The 24388-nt window shown below is 37.5% G+C and overlaps 3 protein-coding genes across 6 annotated transcripts in view; 1 reads left to right on the forward strand and 2 right to left on the reverse strand.

The window, feature by feature from the left end:
* Positions 1-7812, reverse strand: part of pde11a (phosphodiesterase 11a) — a 38784-nt gene extending 30972 nt beyond the window's left edge. Inside the window, exons 1-2 of the mRNA XM_032567149.1 lie at positions 6602-7812; positions 4518-4676 (exon numbers count right to left, since the gene is read on the reverse strand). Coding sequence (XP_032423040.1) covers positions 4518-4676; positions 6602-7393 — 951 coding nt within the window. The 5' untranslated portion in view covers positions 7394-7812. The remainder of the gene's footprint in view (positions 1-4517; positions 4677-6601) is intronic.
* A 1794-nt stretch (positions 7813-9606) lies between these two features.
* LOC116723680 (cytochrome c-b) lies at positions 9607-11046 on the reverse strand. Its single transcript, XM_032568756.1, has 3 exons — positions 10829-11046; positions 10175-10351; positions 9607-10080 (listed from the first exon to the last, which is right to left on the reverse strand). The coding sequence occupies exons 2-3, from the start codon at positions 10344-10346 to the stop codon at positions 9935-9937; spliced, it is 318 nt and encodes a 105-aa protein (XP_032424647.1). The 5' UTR covers positions 10347-10351; positions 10829-11046; the 3' UTR covers positions 9607-9934.
* A 1541-nt stretch (positions 11047-12587) lies between these two features.
* osbpl6 (oxysterol binding protein-like 6) overlaps positions 12588-24388 on the forward strand; it is a 45142-nt gene continuing 33341 nt past the window's right edge. For all 4 annotated transcript variants that reach the window (XM_032566961.1, XM_032566963.1, XM_032566962.1 and 1 more), the window contains exons 1-2: positions 12588-12895; positions 22584-22829. In XM_032566961.1, coding sequence (XP_032422852.1) covers positions 22683-22829 — 147 coding nt within the window. In that variant the 5' untranslated portion in view covers positions 12588-12895; positions 22584-22682. The remainder of the gene's footprint in view (positions 12896-22583; positions 22830-24388) is intronic.

The raw sequence follows: 24388 nt of genomic DNA on the forward strand, positions 1-24388 counted from the left end.
TTGTGTAGTTTTTTTATGAGTAACACATTTCTTTTATTGGATCCAATATCCTCCTGTTCTTTTGCTGCAGATTTACATCATTAAATCGTGTGTTGTGGGGGGAGACAGCTTTTTGATGAATCCCGCTGATGTTAAATTGTACTGGATGGCTGAAAATGCACAAGTAAACATGGATCTTCCAAAGAGGTATTTCCCGATAATGTCTACCTGTTAGTTACGCATTTGTATGTAACGCAAAGCAGAAACAAAATAACACAATCTTAATCAAAATAATATTGTCAGACGCATCGCAGCACAGGGTCAGTTAACTGTATTCCTCCACAGAAATGAGATACTGCAATTACAAATTATTCCCACTCCCCCAAGCTCCTAAATCCTGCGGGGTATTCAACAGCAACACAATTAAGACAGCATGAGATGTAAAAAGCAGCTATGTAATATGAAAAATCCTCTCAGAAGTTTAGGCACAAATTTGTTTTGATGAAGGTTCATTTAAGCCTCTAATGACATCTGCCACTGCTGTATCATTTAATGCTTTATAAAGTATGATTTGTTTTCTTATTACAAGGTCTCCTATAAAAGCAGAGCTGCAGCTGTGCTGTGCACGGTGCTCACTGCGTTCACTGATGCTACCATTGCATTTCATTACTAATTCAGCAGTAGCCATCCCAGGCATTAGTGTAATGTTAATGCAGTGTGAAACCTACTCTTAGAACAAGAGAATTATGAAAAACGAAAACCTCTTCCATGAACAATAGATTGCATATGTGTATTATTTTAGATATTTTTGCTGCACAAAGAGAAACATGCGAGAAATAAAACCCTAAAATAATAGCACATCTACTTTTGTTCTTTCATGTTTCATCTTATCTGCCTTTTGAGTGCTCATGCAACAAGAGAGGGAGTCAGTGTATCTGCCTGTCATCATCTTTTCTGCTACATCCATTCAGGCGTCCTGATGGGCTTAACGTGCTCTTCTGATAGACAGAATGCTATCTGTCTCAGGGTGAGATGCAACTCCAACTGACCACTGTAAAATCTTAGATTTGTCTAATACAAACCTTCATTTATACCCGTTAATGATTTGTTTCTGTACAAAAATATGCAAAATTGAAGTCAAACATGCTCTACATTCCATAGACATCTGCAATGGTTCATAAACTTTCCAATTCACTTGTGTTATTAATCACACCAAGACTAATAAAAAGGCACGTTGCCTTCAGTTGCCTGGGCAGGGCATGTCCTGCTTGTAAAAGAAAATCGGCTGCTGCAAAAATCTTGTCTAAAATCTGCTGGTAGATAAAGACACTGTGTTCAAAAAGATAGACAAGCTCCTCAAAACAATGTTAAATGTGGAAACTTCACATTGGACCCCAAACAACTTGAATTCTGTGCCTCAGTTCTGGTTCGTGTCCTGAATAAAGCACCAGATCCAACAAAACTCCCCCAAATGTTTAAATTCAGCTTTGCCTTTACCCCCTTTTCAACCAGAGCTTTTTCTTCCATTCAACTTTCCATTAACATGCTTGGATTCAACATTGTGGGAACAGTCGGCGTCTGCAGCAATAATCTTTAGTGGCTTGCCCTCAATAAGTATGGTTTCAGTGACTGAATTCTACGCAACTCTGAAGTTAGCAGTCTTTCCTGTGGTTGTGTAGGACATAGCATGCCAATATTATAACAGTTTTGTATTAAATGCCATTTTTCAATACGTTTTTGATATGTATCAATCTAAGAATAAAATTACTGAAATAAACTTTTCATCGATTTCCTAATAAATTGAGAAGTACCTGTATGACTTTGAATCCAAAATCTCCATGAAAAGCTGGTGCAGCTATTGTTCCCTAAGCTTGTTTGTTTTTTTTCCCCTACAAACTCTACTTTACTGGTGTTATTAATCATAGATGGTGCAGTAATATTTGACACAATGGCTATTCCACTATGCAGTCAGGTCAAATTTTAGGTTAACCAATTTGAGACTCTGAAAAGCAAATATGGGATTTATATTAGTGCGGTTACCACAGTGTTCTCGCCTCCTGGAACACACTGCTTAGGAAAAATATAACAATGACTACCTGTGACCCAGCCAAGAAACCCAGACTCTAAGTTCAGATATTAAGTCTGTCTGTATCACACAGTAGACACATGGATAGATCAAACTCCTGCAGTTCAAGTAGTACATCGTAGTTACAATGAAACCGTACACAAAGACAAGCAAATTATCACCTGTTTATCAGACAAAGAGTATATAAACAGGAAGCATATAAGGAGGAACACTAGAAAAGATTTTTAAAAAGACTTCTACTGTTACAAATTCTTGATTTATATACCATTAGTTGCCTTTCTGTGAGAATTTCTTTAGATTAATTTTTCTGTGAGTTGTGGAATTTTTGTGTATTTTTTGGTCTGCGCCCTAAAGTCTTGTTGGCTGGTTGGTTGTTAGGTTAAAACTTGGACAGAATTGGGTATTCCAATTGGACCCTTATTTCAAGAATACATATAAACTAATTTAGGAATGAATGAAGCAAAATTACACCCAACCTTAACCTTTATGAAAAACATTATGTTGAAAGAAAGTTGAATCTATGTCAGGAAATAATCCAATTTTATTACACGATGGCGTTTTTGGAAAGAAGACAAACATCCAACTAAAATTAAAAGATGCTAACTAGTGGCTGCAAAACAAAACATATAGTTAAGGTGTACCTTGCAATGAGTTTGTTTTCTCTTATTAAGAAATGTGTGTGTGCCATACATATGGCTGAATTTGAGAAAGTACATAAATTCCAACTTGAGCAAATAATTCTGGTTTTAAAAGTTCTTTGAAGTCCAATAAATTGTTTAAATGACACTCAAAAAGTCTCGAATTAATATATCTCGAATGCCACTGATGATTGTTTCTGGAATTGTGACTGCACCTATATGCACCAGCCCCATGACTTGACTGGGATTAAGGAGCATAGTCAAAGTACAAATGGACTATGTACACCACAAATAATTAATACCCTCCTCAAAACCCTATGGAAAGGTTTTTTGTTTGTTTATTTGTCTTTTTAAAGAAGCTCATAGGCCTCATAGCCATCACTTTCATTTTTAAGTCCTGCAACAGATTTGCAGTCAAATTCTAATTGATTCAAATTGATTCAAATTCTAATGGGCTGCAATACTCTAATATGTCTGGTAATATATTAATATTACCTCTGGTCAGATGTTTCTTGTTATTAAGATTAGAATATTACGTTAAAACTAATTTTGAGTTTCATATCCAATTAAGTACAAACTTAATTGGATATTTATTTGCTTTTAAACTTTTTTTTGCAAACATAGAAAGACCACATTTTGAATCACAACATGACTATGATGCTAAGCCACAGAAAATAATGAATTAAATGTTTTATGCATGTAGGTCACAAAACGAAACATAAGAGGGGATAAAATTGAGGGAAAAAATTCCAGTTTTAGTTCTTTTTACATCTCTACTACTGTGAACTCATAAGTGTTACAACACTGACATTAATAAATGATGACAGTTTGTTGCCCCTTCATGCACTAACCCTATGCACAGTGTTTGTCTAAAAAAATCTGAGTAACATCCTTGAAATGCCACAAATGAATCACAAAGCATGAGGATTACTTCAGGCTTATTCTTCTCTTTGTGCAGTAATAACACTGGGAGGCTGCAGTCTTGCTTGGAGCTCTGTGAGGCTGAAGTTCAGCATCTGGGTCAGTACCTGTTTAATCCGGATGGTAATTTGCCCTACTGGGGTAATTACTTGTGGAATAATATTTTTTTATCATTTTTACAATTTTTACGTAAAGCAAACAGAGGTAAGATAGATAGAAAAAGTGTCAAAGTTTCATTCAAATAAGTATTTTAGGGTCTTATAATGTCATGGATTTCGTTCAACTGGAACATATCAAGCAGCATTCAAAGCAACACGACGTCAGTCACAACGTTTTCCAAAAGACATTATTTTTGTAAGTTTCATTTCATTTCATTATTCTTCTTTAAGTTTATATACTTTGAGCCATTTTCCAAATGTCAGTTTCTGTACACTTCTTATGTCAAAATGTAATGTCCCCAACTCAAATTTTGTTAGATTAGCTAATTATTTAAGTAATTATTAGAAGAGACACCAAACTTCACTGTAGCAACTATTTCAGGTTCTTCTTCTTTTCTTTTAAATAAAACACAAGAATATAACCAATATTTGTTTGTTTTTTTTACAATTTCATAGATCACCAGATGACAAGCATGCAGACCAACAACATGTGAATACTGAGATATTTTACTCCTATTTGCAGCCTCTCTAAAGCAAAAGTTCTATTTTTATACAACTTGGAAATTATTTGATCTACAAATGTCCTGAATATATTTCTACTGTAAAGAGAAACAAAGAATTACTGAAAAGTTTAGGAAAACCATAGCATACATTTAAAAAAACACATTTCCACTGAAGAAAAAAAGCAAACAAGAAGGCAACATAATGAAGGAATATCCCAAGGAAGAAAATTACCTTCTCATCATCTTCAGTGAAAAGTTCCCCACTTGAGGTCTTGTTGATGGCCTGAGCAACTCCAATGATCTCGCCATCGCTGTTGCGGATAGGCATGCACAAGAGGGACTTGGTTTTGTAGCCCGTCAACTTGTCAATTTCGTCACTGAATCGGCGATCCTGCAAGCAAGGGCACAGCAAATACATAAAGACACACTGCTTGTAATAAGCAGACATTCCTCTATTGGTCTTTTCAGATGACAGGTGCCACAAGAGGTTAGACTTCTAATGCAACACTGTGAACTAAAGCAATATGTAAAGAAATCCCACTGTACCTTGCAAAAGTATTCACACTCCCTGAACTTATTCACATTTTCTTGTTACAACTGAAAACTTAAATGGTTTTCTTGGGGGGGATTCAGTTTCACAGACCAATACAAACCAGTGGATTGTTGTGAAGTGGAAAGAAATTGTAGAATTATGTTTAAAATGTATATCTATAAAGTATATATATACAGTACAGACCAAAAGTTTGAACACACCTTTTAATTCAATGAGTTTCCTTTATTTTCATGACTATTGACATTGTAGATTCACACTGAAGGCATCAAAACTATGAATAACACATGTGGAAATATGCACTAAACAAAAAAGTGTAAAACAACTGAAAATACCCCTTATATTCTAGTTTCTTCAAAGTAGCAACCTTTTGCTGTGATTACTGCTTTGCACACACTCTGCATTTTCTTGATGAGCTTCAAGAGGTAGTCACCTGAAATGGTTTTCACTTCATAGGTGTGCCCTGTCAGGTTAATAAGTGGGATTTCTTGCCTTATAAATAGTCATGAAAATAAAGAAAACCCATTGAATTAGAAAGGTGTGTCCAAACTCTTGGTCTGTACTATATATATATATATATATATATATATATATATATATATATATATATATATATATATATATATATATATATATATATATATATATATATATATATATATATATATATATATATATACTCTGCCACTTTGACTCTAATTCCCCTAAACAATATTCAGCATAACCAACTGTTAGAAGTCACTTAGTAAATAGAGACCTGGATAGGTGGTCTGTGAAGGCCTCAGACATTTGTTAGAGAACATCAATGAATAACCAGCACCAAGTTAGCAGAGCAGACAGGAAAGGAATAAAGTTGTGGAGAATGATTATAAAACAATATCCCAAGCTCACACGACACTCTACAATCCAATATCTGAACAACACCAAAACCACCAAGACATTGTTGTCCAACCTATCTGAAAGGCTGGGTGAGGAAAGCATTCATCAAAGAAGCGTTTCCAGAGGCGTCTCCAGAGGAGCTGCAGATATCTGCAGCTCAGGTGAGAGAATTTGTCAACATGACAGGCAATAGTCACGACTTCACAAAACTGGACTTTATCGAAGAGTGGAAAGAAAAGAAATATTTGGACTTTGGCAAAAATCAAGTAGGGAACACAGTAAGCATGCAGAAGCTTGGGTTCTGGTCAGATGATGAGGATAATATCAAACTTTTTAACCTGTCTGCAAAACACTGTGCATGGTGGAAAACCCTGACAGAATATCTCTCTGAACACTAACATGATGTGGAATGCTTTTATTAAGGATCATCAGAGTGACAAAATAATTGAGACTCTGGCCAAGGTTCACCTGACCGTAGGACAACTACCCTAGACACAGGGAGAGCTACTTGGAATAGTCTAGTCAAAGTTTGGACCTAAATTTGATGGAGAATCTGTGACCAAACATGAAAATTACTTTTAATAGATGCTGTCTATACAATCTCGCTGAGTGTGATCTTTGATTGAAAACAGAGCAGGGAAACATTTCAGTGCGATGCCCTGACTTGTAACTGTAATTTTTAATGTAATATTTTTTTTATTCCACTTCACAATTATGCGCTACTCTACTTTGTGTTTCTCGGGAGATTGTGCTTGTCTCAGATGTTTAACCTGTTACCAATGAGATGTGAGACATAAAGTTAGACGCTGAGAGGAAATGAACTGCCTTCCTGCCTCAGTCTTTCTGTGAATCACGCATGCAATCATTCACAATGAAGAAGCAGGCACCTGATAGGCGTCGGGGATGTTCACAGTCTCTCCATGCTCAGCCACGTAACCAATGATCCCTTTCCCCCACGGCACCTGAACTTCGTCCGAGTTCATCGAGGGTAAAACTGTGGTGCCCGCGTGCACGTCAAAGAATTTAGACACCAGTGTTTTCTTGTTGCCAGTTCCTTCCACCAAAAACAAGGAGCACCGGTCTGCATCCACCATTATACAAACAAACACCAGGATTTTGTAGCTGAGACTGGTCAGGTCCAGGTCGTTGGATATGTCTTTCACGAGTTCGAGGAAGAACTCCCTTTCGCTGTGTTCTTTCAGATAATACTTAAAATCCACGGCCGTGGATGGGTACTGGGGGATGTTGACTCTGGACTCCAGCAGCGCGCTCAGGATGTGCGCGGTGGTCGGAGGCAGGGAGCTCGCCTTCCTCAGCAAAGCTCTCCTCCTCATGCTGGTCAGCGGCTCCTGCGCCCTGGAGTTCACATGCTCGTCGTACGTCCTGTTCACGTTGATGGCCTTAGACCTGGCGAAAGTTTTGCGCAGCTCCTTCTGAGACGCTCTCCGCTGCAGACCGTCGCACTTGCTCGCCCAGCTGTCTTTGCACGCGTTGCCCTTCTCCTCCCGGGGCTCGGCGGCGGGCGCCGCGGCCGCCGGACCCTTACTCGCCTGGTGGTTCTTGAGCCATTTCTCCACCATGCTGTAGTTGCCCTTCCTGTTCAGATAGTCCTCGAACAGGTCGGGGTGCGAGTCCAGAAAACTTTCTACGTCAGAGAACAGCATATTTGACACTGCCATGTCTGCACTTCGGATGGTCCTCAGTGAACCAAAGCCATGAAATTGCGCACAGAAATACCATCTATGAGGATTTACCCGACGGGGTTAGAGCAGAGAATCGTGCAGATGCAACAACTTCCACGATGCGCTACGCAGGCAAAACCTCTGGAGCTCCAAATCCAGGTCCTTTTCTGAGAGGAGAGGGTTGGAGAGTCCCTTTGCGCACCGGCATCTTCCTCCACTGCGCTCAGCTAATTAGAGATAATTAAAGCAAACTACCGTAGAGGCAAAAGTGAGAGTAGTGAGAGCATCCGAAACATCTCATACAGCCCCAGTACTGCGCACTCCCGTGGTTTGTGTCCTCCTGTGCGGATGACGCGGGCTGTGGTTGGCTCGCTCCCGCTCATGCTCGCTTCGTCACACAATCAGGGAGCTCAGGGTTGCCTCAGCGATCGGCCCTCTGGCCATTTGAACTAGTTGCCCTCCCTCACGGAGACAAAGTGTGATGTTGATGATGACAGCTTGAAGGAAAAATCATTTGGGGGCAATTAAATAAAATTTTCATAAATTAGTTAAATAATACAGACATATTTTGCAGCGTCTATGATAATACTGGACTGTGTAGAGAATGCTTGCACATTACTTATCTTAAATAAGCTATAGATAGATAGATAGATAGATAGATAGATAGATAGATAGATAGATAGATAGATAGATAGATAGATAGATAGATAGATAGATAGATAGATAGATAGATAGATAGATAGATAGATAGATAGATAGATAGATAGATAGATAGATAGATAGATAGATAGATAGATAGATAGATAAAAATATGGCAAATTTGGAATTTCTTTCACAAGTCATAAACTTTCGCAAATTTCTGATCTGCAGTGTTCTATTTCATTAAGTTATGTAACAGCGACGTTTATTTCTGAGCGAATACGTCAGAAAATTTAAATTATTACCACTGAAACAGACTGCAGAGTCGCCGTTTGAACGCCAGGGGGAGGAATACTCCAGCTGTTGCACTGCGGGGTTTATATGAGCGATAACACGGTGTCTCATTTGAACCGTCTACATTTAATAGATTCGTATTCTACAAGTAATGGAACTACTCTGATGATGCGGCTTTTACCTGTTACTCTGATTTTTAAAGCCAGAGTAAGAGATCAAAGCCACACATGTGAAAGGTATTTTATAGAGGCATCTAAATATGTTGACTTACCGATGTTATTATTCATCTGATATCTAATATATTTATGTATGACAGAGAGAGAGAGGGAAAGAGAGTCTTTACTCAAAGAGTGACTTATTTACAGTGTGTTTATGACTGGTGATCTCATTATGATAACGAGCTACTCAAAAACAAAATTCAATTTCTCAGGGATTATGGTACAAGTTATTTGTACTAGTTTGAATGTGATCCATGTAGCCTACGTTTGTTTCCTATATTTTCCTCTTAAGCACTATGCTAACATTGTGTGTAAATGTCATTACATTAATAAACTTGTCCCACTTTCAGACAAAGATTTTTAATACATAAAAGTCAGCCCATGAATAAGACATTACTTTTGCATGAATTACTGCAGCTTGGCATAGAGGTGATCAACCTGCAGTACTGCTGAGGTGGCAAAAAAAAAAACAAATAAATAATTAAAAACAAAAACATTTAATTGCAACATTTAATTTAGCTTGTCTGCATTGTTGACTGATAATCTTCATCACCCTCTTTAGAATATTCCATAGAATATCTGTAGGGTTTATGTCAGCCCTGTCTTCTGACCATTCCAGCACAGTGACACCCTGACAGGAAGATATACTTTGTACCATGTGAGCAGGTGCTAAGTTCAGCCAGGAAATGAAATCTGTATCTCCATAAAACTCATCAGCAGAGGGAAGCATAAAGTGCCCTAAAAATACCTGAAAGATGACTACCTTGGACTTGATAAAACAGTGGAGATACACTAGAAGATGGCATGCTTCCAAAATGCACAATTTACAGCTAAAAAGAGCAGGTGTCAGTTAAAATAGTTTAGTTATAATGATTAGATGCAGCTCTCTAAACCAGTGGTTCCCAACCCTGGTCCTTGTTGTAGGATTATAAAAAGATCTGCAATAATTACAAGAAAGGTCCCAATCTCTTAAACTGCTTCATATAAACATTAAAGATTTACCTTTAACTCAACACAAAACAGATTTGTATTACTATTAAAGAAAAAACAACCAAAAAATTTGGCGTAGTGTCAATTTTATTCAAGAAAATGACAAAAAGAAAAATATAATTCCTAAGGAAAACATATCATGATTAGGTCCAACTCATTTTCTTATAGATGCACAATACTTAATCATTATTTTAGGTTACAAAAATATACCTGTTAAAACAGGAAGTTATCAAATGTAAAAACAGCTATCACAATTACATAAACAGTTTCAGCACGTGTGACATTCGATTTCAGTTTAGTTGGTTCCTGCTCTGCCTTAGTTTGGAATGAAAAGGTCTCCTGAGCTGCTTAACTTACGACACAAAGACAGGTAAAGCTGTGCAAAGAAAAGCCTTGTTTAGGAAGTGGATGACTTGAGATATGCGATGAGGTCGGTGCGCTCGTTCTTCTTCTTGATGCCAGCAAAGATCATCTTAGTCCCAGGAATGTATTTCTTTGGATTCTCCAGATAAATCGTCAGAGTCTCCTCATTCCATACAATTCCTGGAAATTATAGTAAGTACAAAAGTAATGTTAAAGTCAAGCAGCATGTTTCCTGACATGAAAATAATTCTTATTCACATTATACAGTATTTACCTTTGTTTTTGTTGGCATCTGTGTAAGAGTAGCCATCAGCCTGGCCTGTCTGGCGTCCAAAGAGGCCCCATAAGTTGGGTCCAGTTTTATGCTTTCCGCCTTTTTCTACAGTGTGACACTGGGCACACTTTTGGACAAAGGTCTTTTTTCCCTTCTCAATGTCCCCACTCATAATTTCTGGAAAGGAGAACACATTTCATTTGATTTCATTTAACAAGACATGCCACCAGGGGGCGATATCCTACCTGTTACAAAACTACTTTTTTTTTTAAAAGAACGAACAGAAACTAATGCTCTTAAAATGAAACAGAAGGAGTGACTATGAAGTTTCTGGATATTTAAGTTACTTGTTTATTCAGCAAAAACTACAGCAAAATTGTTTTGTTGTCGTTTATTTAAGCATCTTGGGATAAACCATGAAGGACAAAGATTTTAATTTGAACACCAACTAATATGAAAGCAATCCATTTCCGCATTATAGTTAAAATGTACTTGATTCAATGGTAAAAGGCTTAGACCGGTACTAGGCCACGTTGTGGGAGGGAGGAAGTGACAAATCCAGATCTAACTCGCCTTTTTAAGTCGAAAACTCTACAAGGCGGAGCAGAAAACCCAACAATCATTAAACTCAACTTTTTAGGATCGTGGTCTTACCTTTTGGTTATTTTGTTGTGCCAAATCAGGTGAAAAGTGAGAGTAACCTCTAACTTCCCGGCTTTTGTCCTTCTACCGGCTTTGACGGCTGCCTAGTTGAGAAAAAACGTGCTTCCTTATCTTAAAGTTACTCAGAATTACACGTCACCAGTCAGCTGACGTTTCATCGTCCGTGTCAATGTCAAAAAAAAAAAAAAAAAACAAGGTCAAATGTGTCAAAACTCATCGAGAATTCACTCTTCTGCGCCAGTGCGATCCAGGAAACACCACGAGATATCACAAATACGTCACGCAACAACAGAGAGAAAGTAAAGCTTTGTGGAAGGAAAGGAGGACATAAAGTTTTAGGATGTTTAAAAACTAGTTTCTTAGTGATAGACATCAAGCTCAAATGAACACAGAGAGAGTGAGAAAAACAGAAAAAGAGAGAATTAAATAAAGAAATTCAAACTTGTTTTAGAATCAGATCTAAAACTACATTTAGGACAACTTGATAAAGTTAGTGTAAATCACTAGAAAAAAAATAACACTGTTTAGTACATTAATCAAAGAACAAAAACAACAATCTGAAACACTTTTTGAAGGAAATTTAAGAAGAAAATTCCCAGTACTCTTTAAAATGAAATGTTGCTTTGACCTCTTTTTTTTTTTTTTTTTTTTTTGCAAGCACATCAAACAGGAGGCACTTACCTGCAATGTACTGTGACAAAGAATTTGAGTTACTTTCATCTGACTGTGCAGATGGGTGCTAAGAGTTGCTGCCAGGCAACAAGACAATTTCAGCTTCAGTGCCAAATGTTGGTCTTGTTAGTATATATTTTCTAGCTTGCAACTAAAATGTGTGTGTGTGGTTGCACTACCAAGGTATACAAAGGAATGTTTGGGTTAAAAGCTTCTATTTATCAAAATTATCTGAATTTGAATAGGTCATATTAATTTGTAAATTTTATGTTAGTTTAGTCATTTTTCTCTTTTTTTTAGAAGTAAACACAAATCTTCAAAATGTTTTACTTTTTTGCAAGACATTTGAGATGGTGCCAGTCGGAGAGTCTTTGAATAATATTTAGAAACGTAACATGAACAACATTTTTTTCTACTCAAAGGTCTAAGATGAATAATGATGCGTTATGAGACGTTGGGGTATTCTTTGCCTGAGACTTTAAGTTACTTGTTAATGGTTATAAACTAAACTAACTAAAAATTATTCACGCATAAGGCTTCATTATTGTCATGAACTACATCTGCTGGAGCTGTATGCCATGTGCAGGATGTTCATATCGCTACGGCCAGACTTCTAAACAAATTGCCTCAGATTTCAGTCATCACACCATTTTTAGTCTGTCATAATCTCTTTTCATTCTCTTTGAGATGTATTACAAGTTCCTGATTTTTACATTTTTTCTGCTTGAGCTTAAAGTGTACAAGCACCTTCCTCTAGGCATCATGACCACAGCCTACTGACTGCAACAAACTCCAAAGTTAACAAATCTTTTTCACTAATAAAGCAACAATGGTTTAATCTGCTCCACCATGCAGGCCAATAATAAAATCAAGCTGAACTATTTCAATGCAACTGTTTCAGAAGTTTAATTTGTTAAATTTCAACAGCCTGACTTTGACCTCCTTTTTTTTTTTTTCTCATGAAACTTACTTCCTCCCAATCCGAGTTTTTTCACGACTCCACCTCCGTGTTTTCGTGCTCGCTCGCTGCCCGCCTGCGTTCGATCCACTCCGGGCATTTCTTCCCGCCTAATGCCGATCTTGCTGCAGGGAGGAGCGACCGGGGTGCAGTTTAGAGATGAGCTGAGCATCACAGCCCCGCATTCAAGGAAACGGACTAACACAGCACTTTTTTTTCTCCTCTCCAGACTTCCCACAATGTCTCTCGCTTCCGTAAAGCACAAGAGCTTTATCAGGTGAAAAAAGTGTGGTGTGCACGCAGAGAGGCAGATGTGAGCAGGTTTTTGTCTCCGAGGAGCGGGGAATCTCTGCCCAGTCAAGGAAGACCCCCTCAATTGTTTCCTGCGCCAAGAACTGTAAAGACATGGTCATCACAGCGCATCTGTGGTAAGGCACTAAGCTTTTCTCTCTGATCCATGATAACCTAAATACCAGCACTGCTTATGTTTGGTTTATGACAGTTTCATTGGGTATGCTGCTCCATTTAGCCACTCAGACTGAGAGCACAGCTTCTCATTCTTTTGTATTTGCATCCTGAGTGAATCGGCGAGGACCGGTCAGACATGACCACATAGCCAGCTGCTGGGATGCTACAACTCCTGCAGTATGTATCCAAACATCACGATCAAGGATCCATAAAAACATGGATGCTGTATATTGGAGTAACCAGCCGACCAACCAACTGATGACTTTGATGATGTAATGATGATGCGTCACTGTTATATTCACCCCCCCTTTTTTTTTATCGATTCCTGTGTTTTATTTCCCACACATGTTCCACAACTATTAATGAATCAGCAAAGATAATTATTTTCCACCAATAGCCCCCCCGCCCCCAAACCCCACTCATTCTGTTGCATGGTGTTTGTATGGCAGCTAATTTAAAAAAGTTTCATTCCACACTATCACTCAGCCTCCCTTTTTTAACTGAAGGTCAGCCAGTGACACTGCAGTTAGTCATGGGCCACAAAAAATGCAAGAAGATATGAGAAGTGCAAAAGCTCTGTGTAGTTTGTAACTAACATTCCCTTTGAATGGATGCTGCTTTGATCAGGATTGATTATTGATTCTCTGATGTATTGCTCAGCCCTGGCTGAGGACTCATCCAGCTGAAGGTGTTCCCATGCCATTTACACTGCTACCTCCATGCCACTAAGATAGTCATAGATCTATATTATAGGGTGAATCTTACAGTACGATAACCTTGATTAAAATCACCGCTGTATTTACATGAAAAAGTTGAACAATGTGTACAAAATGGTGTTATTTTCAATATAAAGCAACAATCAGTTCTTCTCCTGCTACAAGTATACAACATACTGATTGGAGCTATCTATAAGATTTATTTATTTATTTCATTTTATCATATAATAAGATGTTTTCAGCTGTTCAAGTAGTTACACAGTTCTGACTGTGGTGGGTGATGCTCTGTTCATTTCCAGCCAAATGTCTGTCTATGTTGTTTGAGACCTTACATATTTTTCAATGAGACAGATTAATATTTCTGATAGGTGTGGGATTAATGTAGGAGCCTTCTTTTAGCCAGCTGACCAACAGTGTGCAGCACTGGCATCTACTAATAGGAGTTTAAACTAGAGGATGATTTGATAGATCATTTTAGCCATTTTGAAAATGTAACTTTTTAAAACCTTGGTACACTTTGACTCTTATAACCCAACCATACCAATTACAGCATGTTACTCAGATTGTTTATTGGTTTTTTATTTGTTTGTACTATTTTATCAAAAAATTAGCACTCATTTTGGTTCCAAATCTATAATACTTTAGCATAATATCTGTTGCTTATTATCTATTATTAACCTGAAATAGCTTTTTTTCTTTATAGGTCAAATGACCAAAGAAAAAAAATCTAGCAGTAGTACCAGTGTCATTTCACCTGCTCCTTTTAAATTAAACATTTAGCTGAACTTTGATAAATGTCATTTGTCCCTTAGTGGAACATTTTTACCCTGATGTGATATTCAGAGATTAACAGTAACTCCATTGAAACGAAGGAAGCAGTTAATGCAAAGCTTGTCATGTAGGTTTTGATGTGAATCACATGTTGCGGTCTTCAGTCACCAGACCTCAACACAGCTGAACATTTATGATTATCGGAGATGTTCAGTAGTGGTCTCAACCTCCACCATTACTCCAAATGAGGGAATCACTGGATGACTGTTGAGGTGTAGGTCAGTTTTAGGGAGTGGGGATATTGTTTGTTAGTGGGACAACTAATGAATGAGATAATAATGGCAACTTATAGTATGGTAAAAGGTAATTTCAGTTATATAGCACATTTTCAGCAACAAGGCAATACAAAGTGCTTTACAGGATTTAAAAGGAAATACAAACAAAATAACAAACCAAAGTAAAGAGCAAAAGAAGAAAAAGCTAATAATGTTGATCCAAAGTAAATAAACTGGATACTCCTATGGTGATTCCAATAAACTCCAATTCATGATGGGTGGAAGCCTCCCTTCCCAAAAACATTTTTTTTTCTGCTGTGTGTTACATTAGCGAATTGGTAAATGTCAGCACTTGAAAGTATGACAGGTGTATGCCATGACAGATGATTGCCAAAATATAATATTGATGCTAAATAACGTTTAAAACTTTTATTATCACTTTTATCAGTATCAAAATAAATGAATAAAATGATTGTGATACAACTTTAATTCCACATCACCATGCCTATATTACACCCAGTTTGTAAAGTTTTGGTTCTGATACCCATTTTGGGTCAGTCTGCTGTGCCCCAGTGCAGACCTGCATTATATATCAAATCACAATATCAATGTTTTTGCGGTTGCATTTGTTCGGGACTGCTAAGATGCATTTGTGGTTAGGGTTAATTAACATCTATGTAGGATAGTACAAACTATCCTACATAGGTTTTTTAATACTTACTTTATAATTGAAAATTGTAAAGCATGAAAGGTTTTTCATGTCCTACTATAAAGTGTGAAACCTAAAATTGTTAACTTCATTCCTTAAATAAGGTCCAAGCTCTTTTTATTTTTCATTTTTTGTTATGTTGGGAACAAGTAAGGTAGTACCTTAAAAGCCTTTCAATGTGTTATGCCTTGCTCTACCTCGATGATGTAATATGTGCAGCCCTGTCCAGCTGGTGCTGTTTTAAAGAAAAAAAAAGGAACCCTAGTTTAAAGACATGCACTGATGACTGCTAGCAAATGCTAGCAAGGTCTACATCTATTTAGTCTAAAATCCTACATTTAGGTAAAAGGTCAGAATCAATTGATTTGCATTATTAGCCAGTTGTAAATTCAGACAGGGCTTGTCCTTTAATACCCTGTAATATAATATAAGGACACGAGGCTGCTTTTGTTGGCCCACTTTAATTATGCAACAGAGTGTGGGATCAGCAAACTTGTTTCACTTTGGAGCTCTGGTCAATACTGCAAGGTTGTGTTTCTTGTATGTGGTGAAAACACAGGGACAACTGTCATTCTACTCCCATCACAGCAGAGTTACCACTGAGCTTCATCAAGTTACATGTTTGTAATGAGTAATGCCATCAGTGTTCATGTTGCATTTAACAAGCAACAGAGGTATGATGTGGAGCATCGCAAGTTGTTCAGACCCTAAAGGAGGAAAAAACGATTGCCATAACAACTGATGGCTGAGCATCCAGGGCTACGTTGATCCAAATCCCAGCGCACGTAATCATTAGCAACTGGGAAATGGTAAATGTTGTACTGCAGGCCATGCATAGTTGAAGCACTGTTATAAGGGGTTGGGTATGTGGTATGTTTTTGGTCATGTGACAGTGATAGTCACATGACTATCACTTATAAGCAACGCAGGATTGTGGGGTGTTTGACTAAAGCAGAGAAGGAAGGTGAGCAGTGTGGTCTTTTTTACAATGTCGAAAGAGTAGGGAAATGTATAGATAGTATGTACCTAATACCAGCAATATTAATATCGGATATTGATACCTGCCCAAATTGTCGTATCGGTGCAATCCCAGTTTTTTTTTCATTTTTACAGTGTATCCAAATATTTGGCTTCAGCTGTTCTTCACTATCAAGACAGGACTTCATATTTCATACTTTTTTATTTACGTAAATATTTCTTTGCTGTTAGATGCAGAAATTGAAGAGTATAGATTTTGCACACCCAAATCCATTCACTGGCCACTTTATTAGACACACTTTGCTCATATTGTAGAATATTGTAGAATATTGTATTGTAGTATGACCAATTCAGACATTTTAAGTAACAGTCAAAACAAGTGAGTTTCCAGAAATAAACAAAATGTTTCATAGCAGTAAAAATAAATTGAAACCAGGTTTTTGGTACCAGTAACCCACGAATCTATCACATCAGACCGCCAGACCCATTTCTACTTTTTTCTTTACTGTATTGCCTGCCTTCATGTTTAATGTAATACACACCCTCTTTTGCAAGAAGACTCATTCGTTTTAAAATACTTCACTTCCTCACTTTCTCTCAGGAAGTCTTGCTCCACTAACATGAGGGTGAACGCACAGATAAACACTGTTAACAACAGTTATCTTATTATATGCATCTTGTTTCCTTAGAAAGGAGCAGCTACATCACATTAAGTTATTAGATTGAATTGAAGCCCAAGTAAACCTCTAGACGACTGAAACTTACACAGATGTTCATATCTGGTGGAAGAAGAACCATTTCTTTGGTTTTTGAGAACATTTTTTTGTCTATAAAATCTCATTGCAACCTTTAGGTGTTTGGAAAATGCAAACACAAAGGATCACTTCCTCATACTGTTGCATGCTATTGCTAAGTGCTATATGTAGCCTCTTGGTGTAACATGACCCTAAATGCTACAATTTGCATTGTTAACCCAAATTTGGCTTAAATGAGTTTAAGTAGTAAACTGATATGTTGTTGGGTGAAAGGCTTTATGGATACAACGTAGTCATTTTTTTGGTGTACTTACCTAAAACAGTGTGTTATTGTTCTATTAAGATTTGCACACTGTTTACTTCTGTTCAGTCATTATCTTCACATATGGAAGACATCTCTTGCAGCAAGCAGATGCTCATTAATCTTCATCCAGAATAAGTACTATTGATTGGAGAAGTAACAATGGCCGTAAACGCAGCAAACGACAGCTTCACACAAAGCTCTTGAAAACGTTAAAAATCAATATAAAGCAAGCCAATGTACTTCTAGTTTGAAAGCTTTTTCTTCCTTTTCAGGACAATGTACAAAAGTTGGGTTTATTGAAAATCAGAGATATCCAGATGGACTTGCAAAAATCAGTTGGCTTAGAGATGTTCAGGTTTCAGCTAAATGGTTTAGCGGTGCTTTTATAGCTGACTCATTCAACCTGCCTTGTCTTCATTCTGAGTGGACAATATTCATGAGGACTGGATTTAGAACAATAAGCTTATGACTCATTCTGTCCTGATCGGACTCTTCCCGGCACCACCATAACTTTCAGAGGATGGAGCAGCTTTGGCGTTTTGTCAAATTTATGACAAAGGTTTTATTTTATTAGCTTCAGCATGTGATGTTGCTGTTTACAGTAAATAAAATAGAATATTTATTCGAGGCTAAACCAGAAATTGGCTTGAAGTGCAGTGCTTTGCAAAGGTAGTCAAGTCTCTTTCACAATTTCACATTTTATCATGTTATAGCCAGAAACGTCAGTGTATAATTTTTGCAATAGAAGAACACAAAACAACTCTAGATGGAGTCAAATTGGATGGACATCAATTTTTCTGTCTTAATAAAGATTTTCAATTGGATTTAGGTCTGAACTCTGTTTAGAAAACTGTACTGAGAGATGGAAAACTTCCATATGTCTTCAAACCTTTTGCAGCCTCTACCAGGTATTCTTCCAGGATGACAATGACTTTAATGAGTTTAGCTCCATCTATCGTCCCAACACCTCTGAGCAACTTCCCTGACAAAAAGTGTCCCCACAAACACGTTTTCTGTAGGCTTGCTATGTTCAGGGGGATGTACAGTGTTAGTTTTTCGGTGCACATTCATGTAGACCAAAATGACCAAAGTGGGACCCCTTTAATCAACTTCTTTCTTCAGGAATCCCTTCCATGTTGGCAAAACCTGTTTAGTGTGTTTCTAGCTACTCTAAACAAGTGTAGCTAGTGCACATAACAGTTTCCATCCAATTTTCAGCAAACTTTTAAAATGACTCAAAAAGAAAATGCGAATTATGTGTTTCTTTCTACTGGTTTGGAGCAAATCAATTAAGCCACACAAAGTGTAATATTGTCAGATGTCAACGCTATGCATGGCTGTAATAAATAAGAGAAAACTAGACACAGTCCTACCCTCTGTCCTGGAAGTTTGGACTTTCATGCCTCTGGTAAACGCCTCTGGCAAAGACCCAGATGTGGATTGGAGCGTTTGCTAACATATTATTCACCAGATGTATGTCCATCTCCCCTTTTTAAATCCAAAAAGTACCTCATGCAAGCTTAATTTTAATTTTTTTTTTTTTTTGCAAAATTCAGGATGTAGTTTCAGGACTAATACAATACTTCAAAATGTGCATTAAAAAGCACTGATGGAACCATGGTTACTGTGTTTAATTATGGGTAAAAGAGTAAGGGGTCTGATGCAAATGCACGTGACCTTTTTCTGTTTTTCATGTTGTTAAATAGGGAGACACACCATATATAACAGGTCTTAAATATACATTTATATAACAAAAAGGACAGTAAAAACCAAAGTTGTGCAGTGCTGGGAAGATCAGTCAGATCAGTGTTGTAAGTGTTGCATGAGAGGAAATTGTATGTGTGGTGCAAACCTACGGAGCAGAGCAGAGGGAGGTTAGTTGGTCGTCACGTTTTAATTAACCGAGGAAGTCCATATAACAGTAATCAGTTCAGCAGGGGTTGTCTCATTGTGTGAAAAAGCTGTGAACACAAGGCACCTCTTCTTTCCAGTGCTCAGTTATGCACTAGTTTGTTTTAGTTTGTCTCATAAAGTGGCAATAAAATAACACTTTTACCGGGCGCTTTCATTTTCCAGTTTACATTTTTTTTTTAAATTAGTGGCTGTTTTAAGTTATTGTCACTAAGAGGGTTTGCATATCTTAATCTTCAGCCTAGAAATGTTAATTAAAAGTGAAAAACCGAAGTGAAAACAAAGAGTCTGATTGTAATTTTACTTCACTGTTCCTGCAGTCGCTTCACATCCAGTTTTGTTTTTCATATCCTGAAAGACCTGTGGCTGTAACTTAAATGTCAATAAGTTTTACTGACAACACACACTGATTTTTGCTTGCAAATTATAGGTTGTACTTACTGTGATTAATAATGCATCAGAAGAGTGAAATTTACATTGAAAGCACCTGCCACTTCTGCTTCTTACTAGGTCAAGGAGAGCGGATGTATTAAATAGGCTGAGTGCAACACATTGTGTGAACCGACTTAGCACCTTGTCTTACATTAGCTTACACGCTGGCTGGCTTAAGACTGGGCAGAGTGGGGATGATGACGCTATTGCAGGAGCTGAATTATAGATTGTAGTGCATGAGAAAGCTGCACAGTTGCATGTGAGCATGCTCAGTGCTGCTGAGTGGACTCAGGAGGTTCCTCACACACGGGAGAGCCTAACCAAAACATCCTGCAGTCAAAACCACAGGGTGCTCTGAAGCGGTGTACACCGGTATCTGTCCACTAGATGAACACAGGCTGCTGATGACAAGACTCATCACTGCCTATTAGTTTGACATACAGTACAGCTATCGATGGAAATACATTGGAATATGTCTTTAGCTTCATGTTGCAGCATGTATATATATATATGTAAATATATATATGTAAATATATATATCTGAGCAATAACTATAATTTGCAGTGGATAAGGCCAGTCGAATATTAGATATTATTTCTGAAGATGTCATCATGTCTGTGCTGCGCCCTTATAATCATTCAATGACAGAAAGCCGTAATGTTTAGCAAAATTAAAGACCAAGTGTGATTATATTTAATCTTTTCTGTAGGAAAAGAAAGGGTGGTTTAAATGTAGGCTTTTTGTTTTTCATTAGAAAAAAGTCGAGCTACCAAGAGTTCAGGCAATTACACAGCAGACTTGCAGGCAGTGTTATGGATATCAGCATGTGCCATGACTAATGATGAAAACGGGCACTCCCTGCTGCTAGCCGAGTCGGTGTTTAACCAGATGTTTTGAAGTTAACTGATACAATTATTTCAGGAGATTGCCTAACATTTAGCACATTTAGGTTTGAAAGGTTATCGATGTTGGTTGCCTGTGAGCACTGGGTAGGCTTCTGCCTTACAGCACGTTGTTTAATGTCCTTATTTGTTTGGCATCTTCTCTTAAATATTCCAATTTAATTAAATGTTTAAAGGGTTTATCATTAACTTAAATGGTCCTAATAATCACGTCAATAACACGCTGAAGTGGTAATTATGTTCTCAATGTAACTACAGCTTTTACAATCATTACATTTTAGTTCACGACTAATTATCGCACAATCAATTGCGATTAATAGATAATTGTGGCGTTTTTGTGTTCATTAATGAGTTTGTTAGCACTTGCTGCTTTTAGTAAGGTTGTGAATAATCTGAGCTGAGTTCAGTTCACATTCTGTTGCAGAATCCAAAGAGCCATCAGTTTTGTATAAGAAAACCCTCCAAACTGTGTAGAAATGTAATTTATCAAAATTTAAAAAAAAAAATTAATACTAACATTTACTGGTATTAAATATTTTAACTTTGGGGAAAACTTGACTTTTAAATAAAAACACAAAAACATTTTTTGTGTGGTTTTTTTTAATGAATGAAACAAATTGATCTCATTTTGTAGAAAATGGATCTGTAATTTATGCTGGACTTCAAATAAACCTCATTTCCCTATAAAGAAAGGTACATAACTTCTGAAAGTTTTGAGTCCATTGTTCATTGTACATCAACAACAAGTAAAAGATATGAGTCACAATTTCTTCAAAAAGACAACTTATGAACTGCCTGTAATACTCTGTTGAATTTGTCCTATTCTTGAATTGCAATTAGGAGCCGTACAAAATGACTCAGGGCTGAGTGCTACACATGGCCCCCAGGCCGCATTTTGAACACCACTGAACTAAAACCTGCTAAAAATAACAATGCAGGTAATTTTGATCACCTGGTATTGGGTCAAATGTAATGATCCAGTCATGGGCTGATTGATGAACAGGATGGGTTTGACCCAGTATACATGGTTAGATTCCTGGCTCAGAAAATGGTTTAAAGTGACTCAGGTTTAAATAAGACTAACTGCTTGGAAAGCAAAATTCCAATACGATGTCAAACTCCATCACACTACTGAACCAGGGGAAGAATAAATGATCACTTTATTGCAGATCACGTATTAGTTTTCTTTTTAAACTGCCATGAATGTTTATGATGTTGCTTGATTCGTGTTATTTTTATGGGAGGCATCTTACAGATTATGCAATGCAAATTTCCATTTTTATGGACAATTAAGTTTTTATCTTTTTCTTTTATGTACAACACTGTATAGAATAATGATTTTTCTCACTGCCTCTTTGGTCATAATGTTGAAAACAATGGCAAAAAAGTAAAGTTGCAAAAAACAGTTAATATAAATACTTTGCCTTTTCATATGACAGTATGAGCAATTATTTGACTTGAAATAGGGCTTACAATGCAGGCCAAACAGAATAAATGTTTGTATATGAAAAAGTTGCAAAAATATTTCTTTGGGATTATCAGTTCACTTTTGAACTGAAAAACCTGTCTTGATGAAATGAAAGAGATTATATTTTATGCTTGACAGTCCAAATTGTTAATTAGCACAACAATTAGTAACACTGACTGATAATAAAAGTGAATGATCAGTTAAGCTTTTTGATGTTCATATCTCAGCTTAACGCATGCTGAGTAATCCTTAGTGGCAGTGATTTCACAGCATAGTGGATAAGCTTTACCCAGTTACTCAATACAAGTGTTAAGAAGAAGAAGCCAGGCTTCAAAAGAAATGCTGAGGGTCAGTCAGTTTCTCAGATTAACATGCTGAATTAAAGGAGGAGCAAAAGGAATATGACTTCCTGATCCTTGTGTTTCAGATGAGCAGCAGGCTGTGAGTGTGAGGAAGTCTCAGAGGATGTCCCCGACCTGTGTGCCCCAGTGCTGAGGAAGCTCCACAGGGCTGACTGGTGGCCAGCATGTCTCAGCACCATCAATACCAGCGAGGCCCCCACGGCCGCACCATGAGCACCGAGGAGAGGAGCTACACGCCAGTGAACAAGACCACAGTGCCGGTTCAAAAGAGCGCTTCCTCCTCTTCCTCGTCCCAGCGAGACAGCCGGCAGGTAACGATATTCTAACTTCAGAGGCAGTTCATCGAGCAGAAGATTCCTGAGAGTGAAGCTGGAGCAGAGATTAAATTATCAAGAGTAAATGTTAGAGTATTTTTTATACTGGGGGGACTTTGTCAGTAAGGATCAAGGAAATAGTAAATTATGAACAAAACATGTTGCTATGCAAAAGTATTCACATCAAGTATATATTTCACATTTTGCCACGTTAAAACAAACTTTTTTCAATTTCATCTTTTACATATTCTTTTTATAAATCTAGAAAGTGCAGGGTTTATTATTATTCACCCCCTTTATTCTGATACCCATGAAGAAAATTCAGTGCAACCAAATGCACTGAAGAAGTGGAAGACGGTTTAGCCGACAGATGAGACCAAGGCTGGACTGGAGACCTGTCCACCTAGAAATAGAAATGGTGATTGGAGCATCATGCAGTTGGGATTAAATTGTTTTTTTATATCAGAAAAATACAAACTAAGAAGAGTTGATAGAAAGATGGATGGAGTTAATTAAAGAGCAGTCCTGTAAGAAAAGCTATAGAAACTGGTGCTATAGTAGAAGGGTTTATATCGAAACGAATTTAAGTGTTTGAATTTCCCACCCAAATTTAAGAGCGAAATTTAATTTAAAATAAATTTAAGTTTCTACATGAGTACTTCCAGAAGAAGAAGGTGGCTATCCTTCCCAGTAAAATGCTTTGAAACGTTGAAATCTGTGGTAGCAACTTAAAACTACTTTGAAACGGTTCATGAGGAATGAATGCTTCTGCAAGACTGTTCATTGTCATAAAACATATCCTTTGGTAAGGAGGAATTTGTAGTGTTAAAATAGTGCCGGAAACATAGCCAAGGAAAATAAGCAGCTATACAGACATTTCTGCAGGCATATTCATATGTGCCAGAATTCCCTTTAATCATTAGTCATCCATATGCTGAAAGAGCAAGATGCGACAAACACAGATAAATGTTACCATAACAGCTAAGCATTATGCATTCATTCCTTGTGAAAGGTTAAGTACAATTAGATAAACCTGCTGCCAACCTTTGCAAGATATCTGCTAATTAGCAGACTAATCAGCAGAGAAAGAGCAGTCGCTACCAAATGAGCTGTGCTCTTATGTCACAGTTCACAGAGCAGTGGCTCAAACTTAACCCCTGCATTAAGTCATCCGAAGCCCCCGGTCGTCCTTCCTCTCCTGCTGTGTCACTGTGGCCACACGGAAACAAGACACCCATACTGGAATCTCTGACATCACTGCTTTTCCGTCGGCACTGGCTGGTGAATATTTCATGAGAGACAGGCGAAGGCTTGGTGCCCCAGTGAACATGTGGCACATTCTGCAAGGCCCGGTGTGGACGGCCAGTTTTGTCTGTGCAAGAGAAGAAGAAAGAAAGCCGATCTGAGGAATTGGGACAGTTAGCTGAAAGTCTGCGGCTTGATGAAGCAGACAGTTACCCATTCAGAGCTACAGCTCATTATCCCTTTCTTGGCTGCAACCTTTTGATGAAAAGGTTCTCCACATTTCCAGTTTTACATAGAGTCTGTCCAAAGTA

Source organism: Xiphophorus hellerii, chromosome 7 (assembly GCF_003331165.1).
Source record: "Xiphophorus hellerii strain 12219 chromosome 7, Xiphophorus_hellerii-4.1, whole genome shotgun sequence".
Taxonomy (NCBI): domain Eukaryota; kingdom Metazoa; phylum Chordata; class Actinopteri; order Cyprinodontiformes; family Poeciliidae; genus Xiphophorus; species Xiphophorus hellerii.

What these genes read in the sequence shown, in the direction of transcription:
- LOC116723680 (XM_032568756.1), bottom strand. Translation starts at nt 10,346, where the DNA reads ATGAGTGGGGACATTGAGAAGGGAAAAAAGACCTTTGTCCAAAAGTGT. An exon ending in AGATGCCAACAAAAACAAAG is followed by an intron (nt 10,081 to 10,174) that starts GTAAATACTGTA and finishes TATAATTTCCAG; the next exon opens with GAATTGTATGGAATGAGGAG.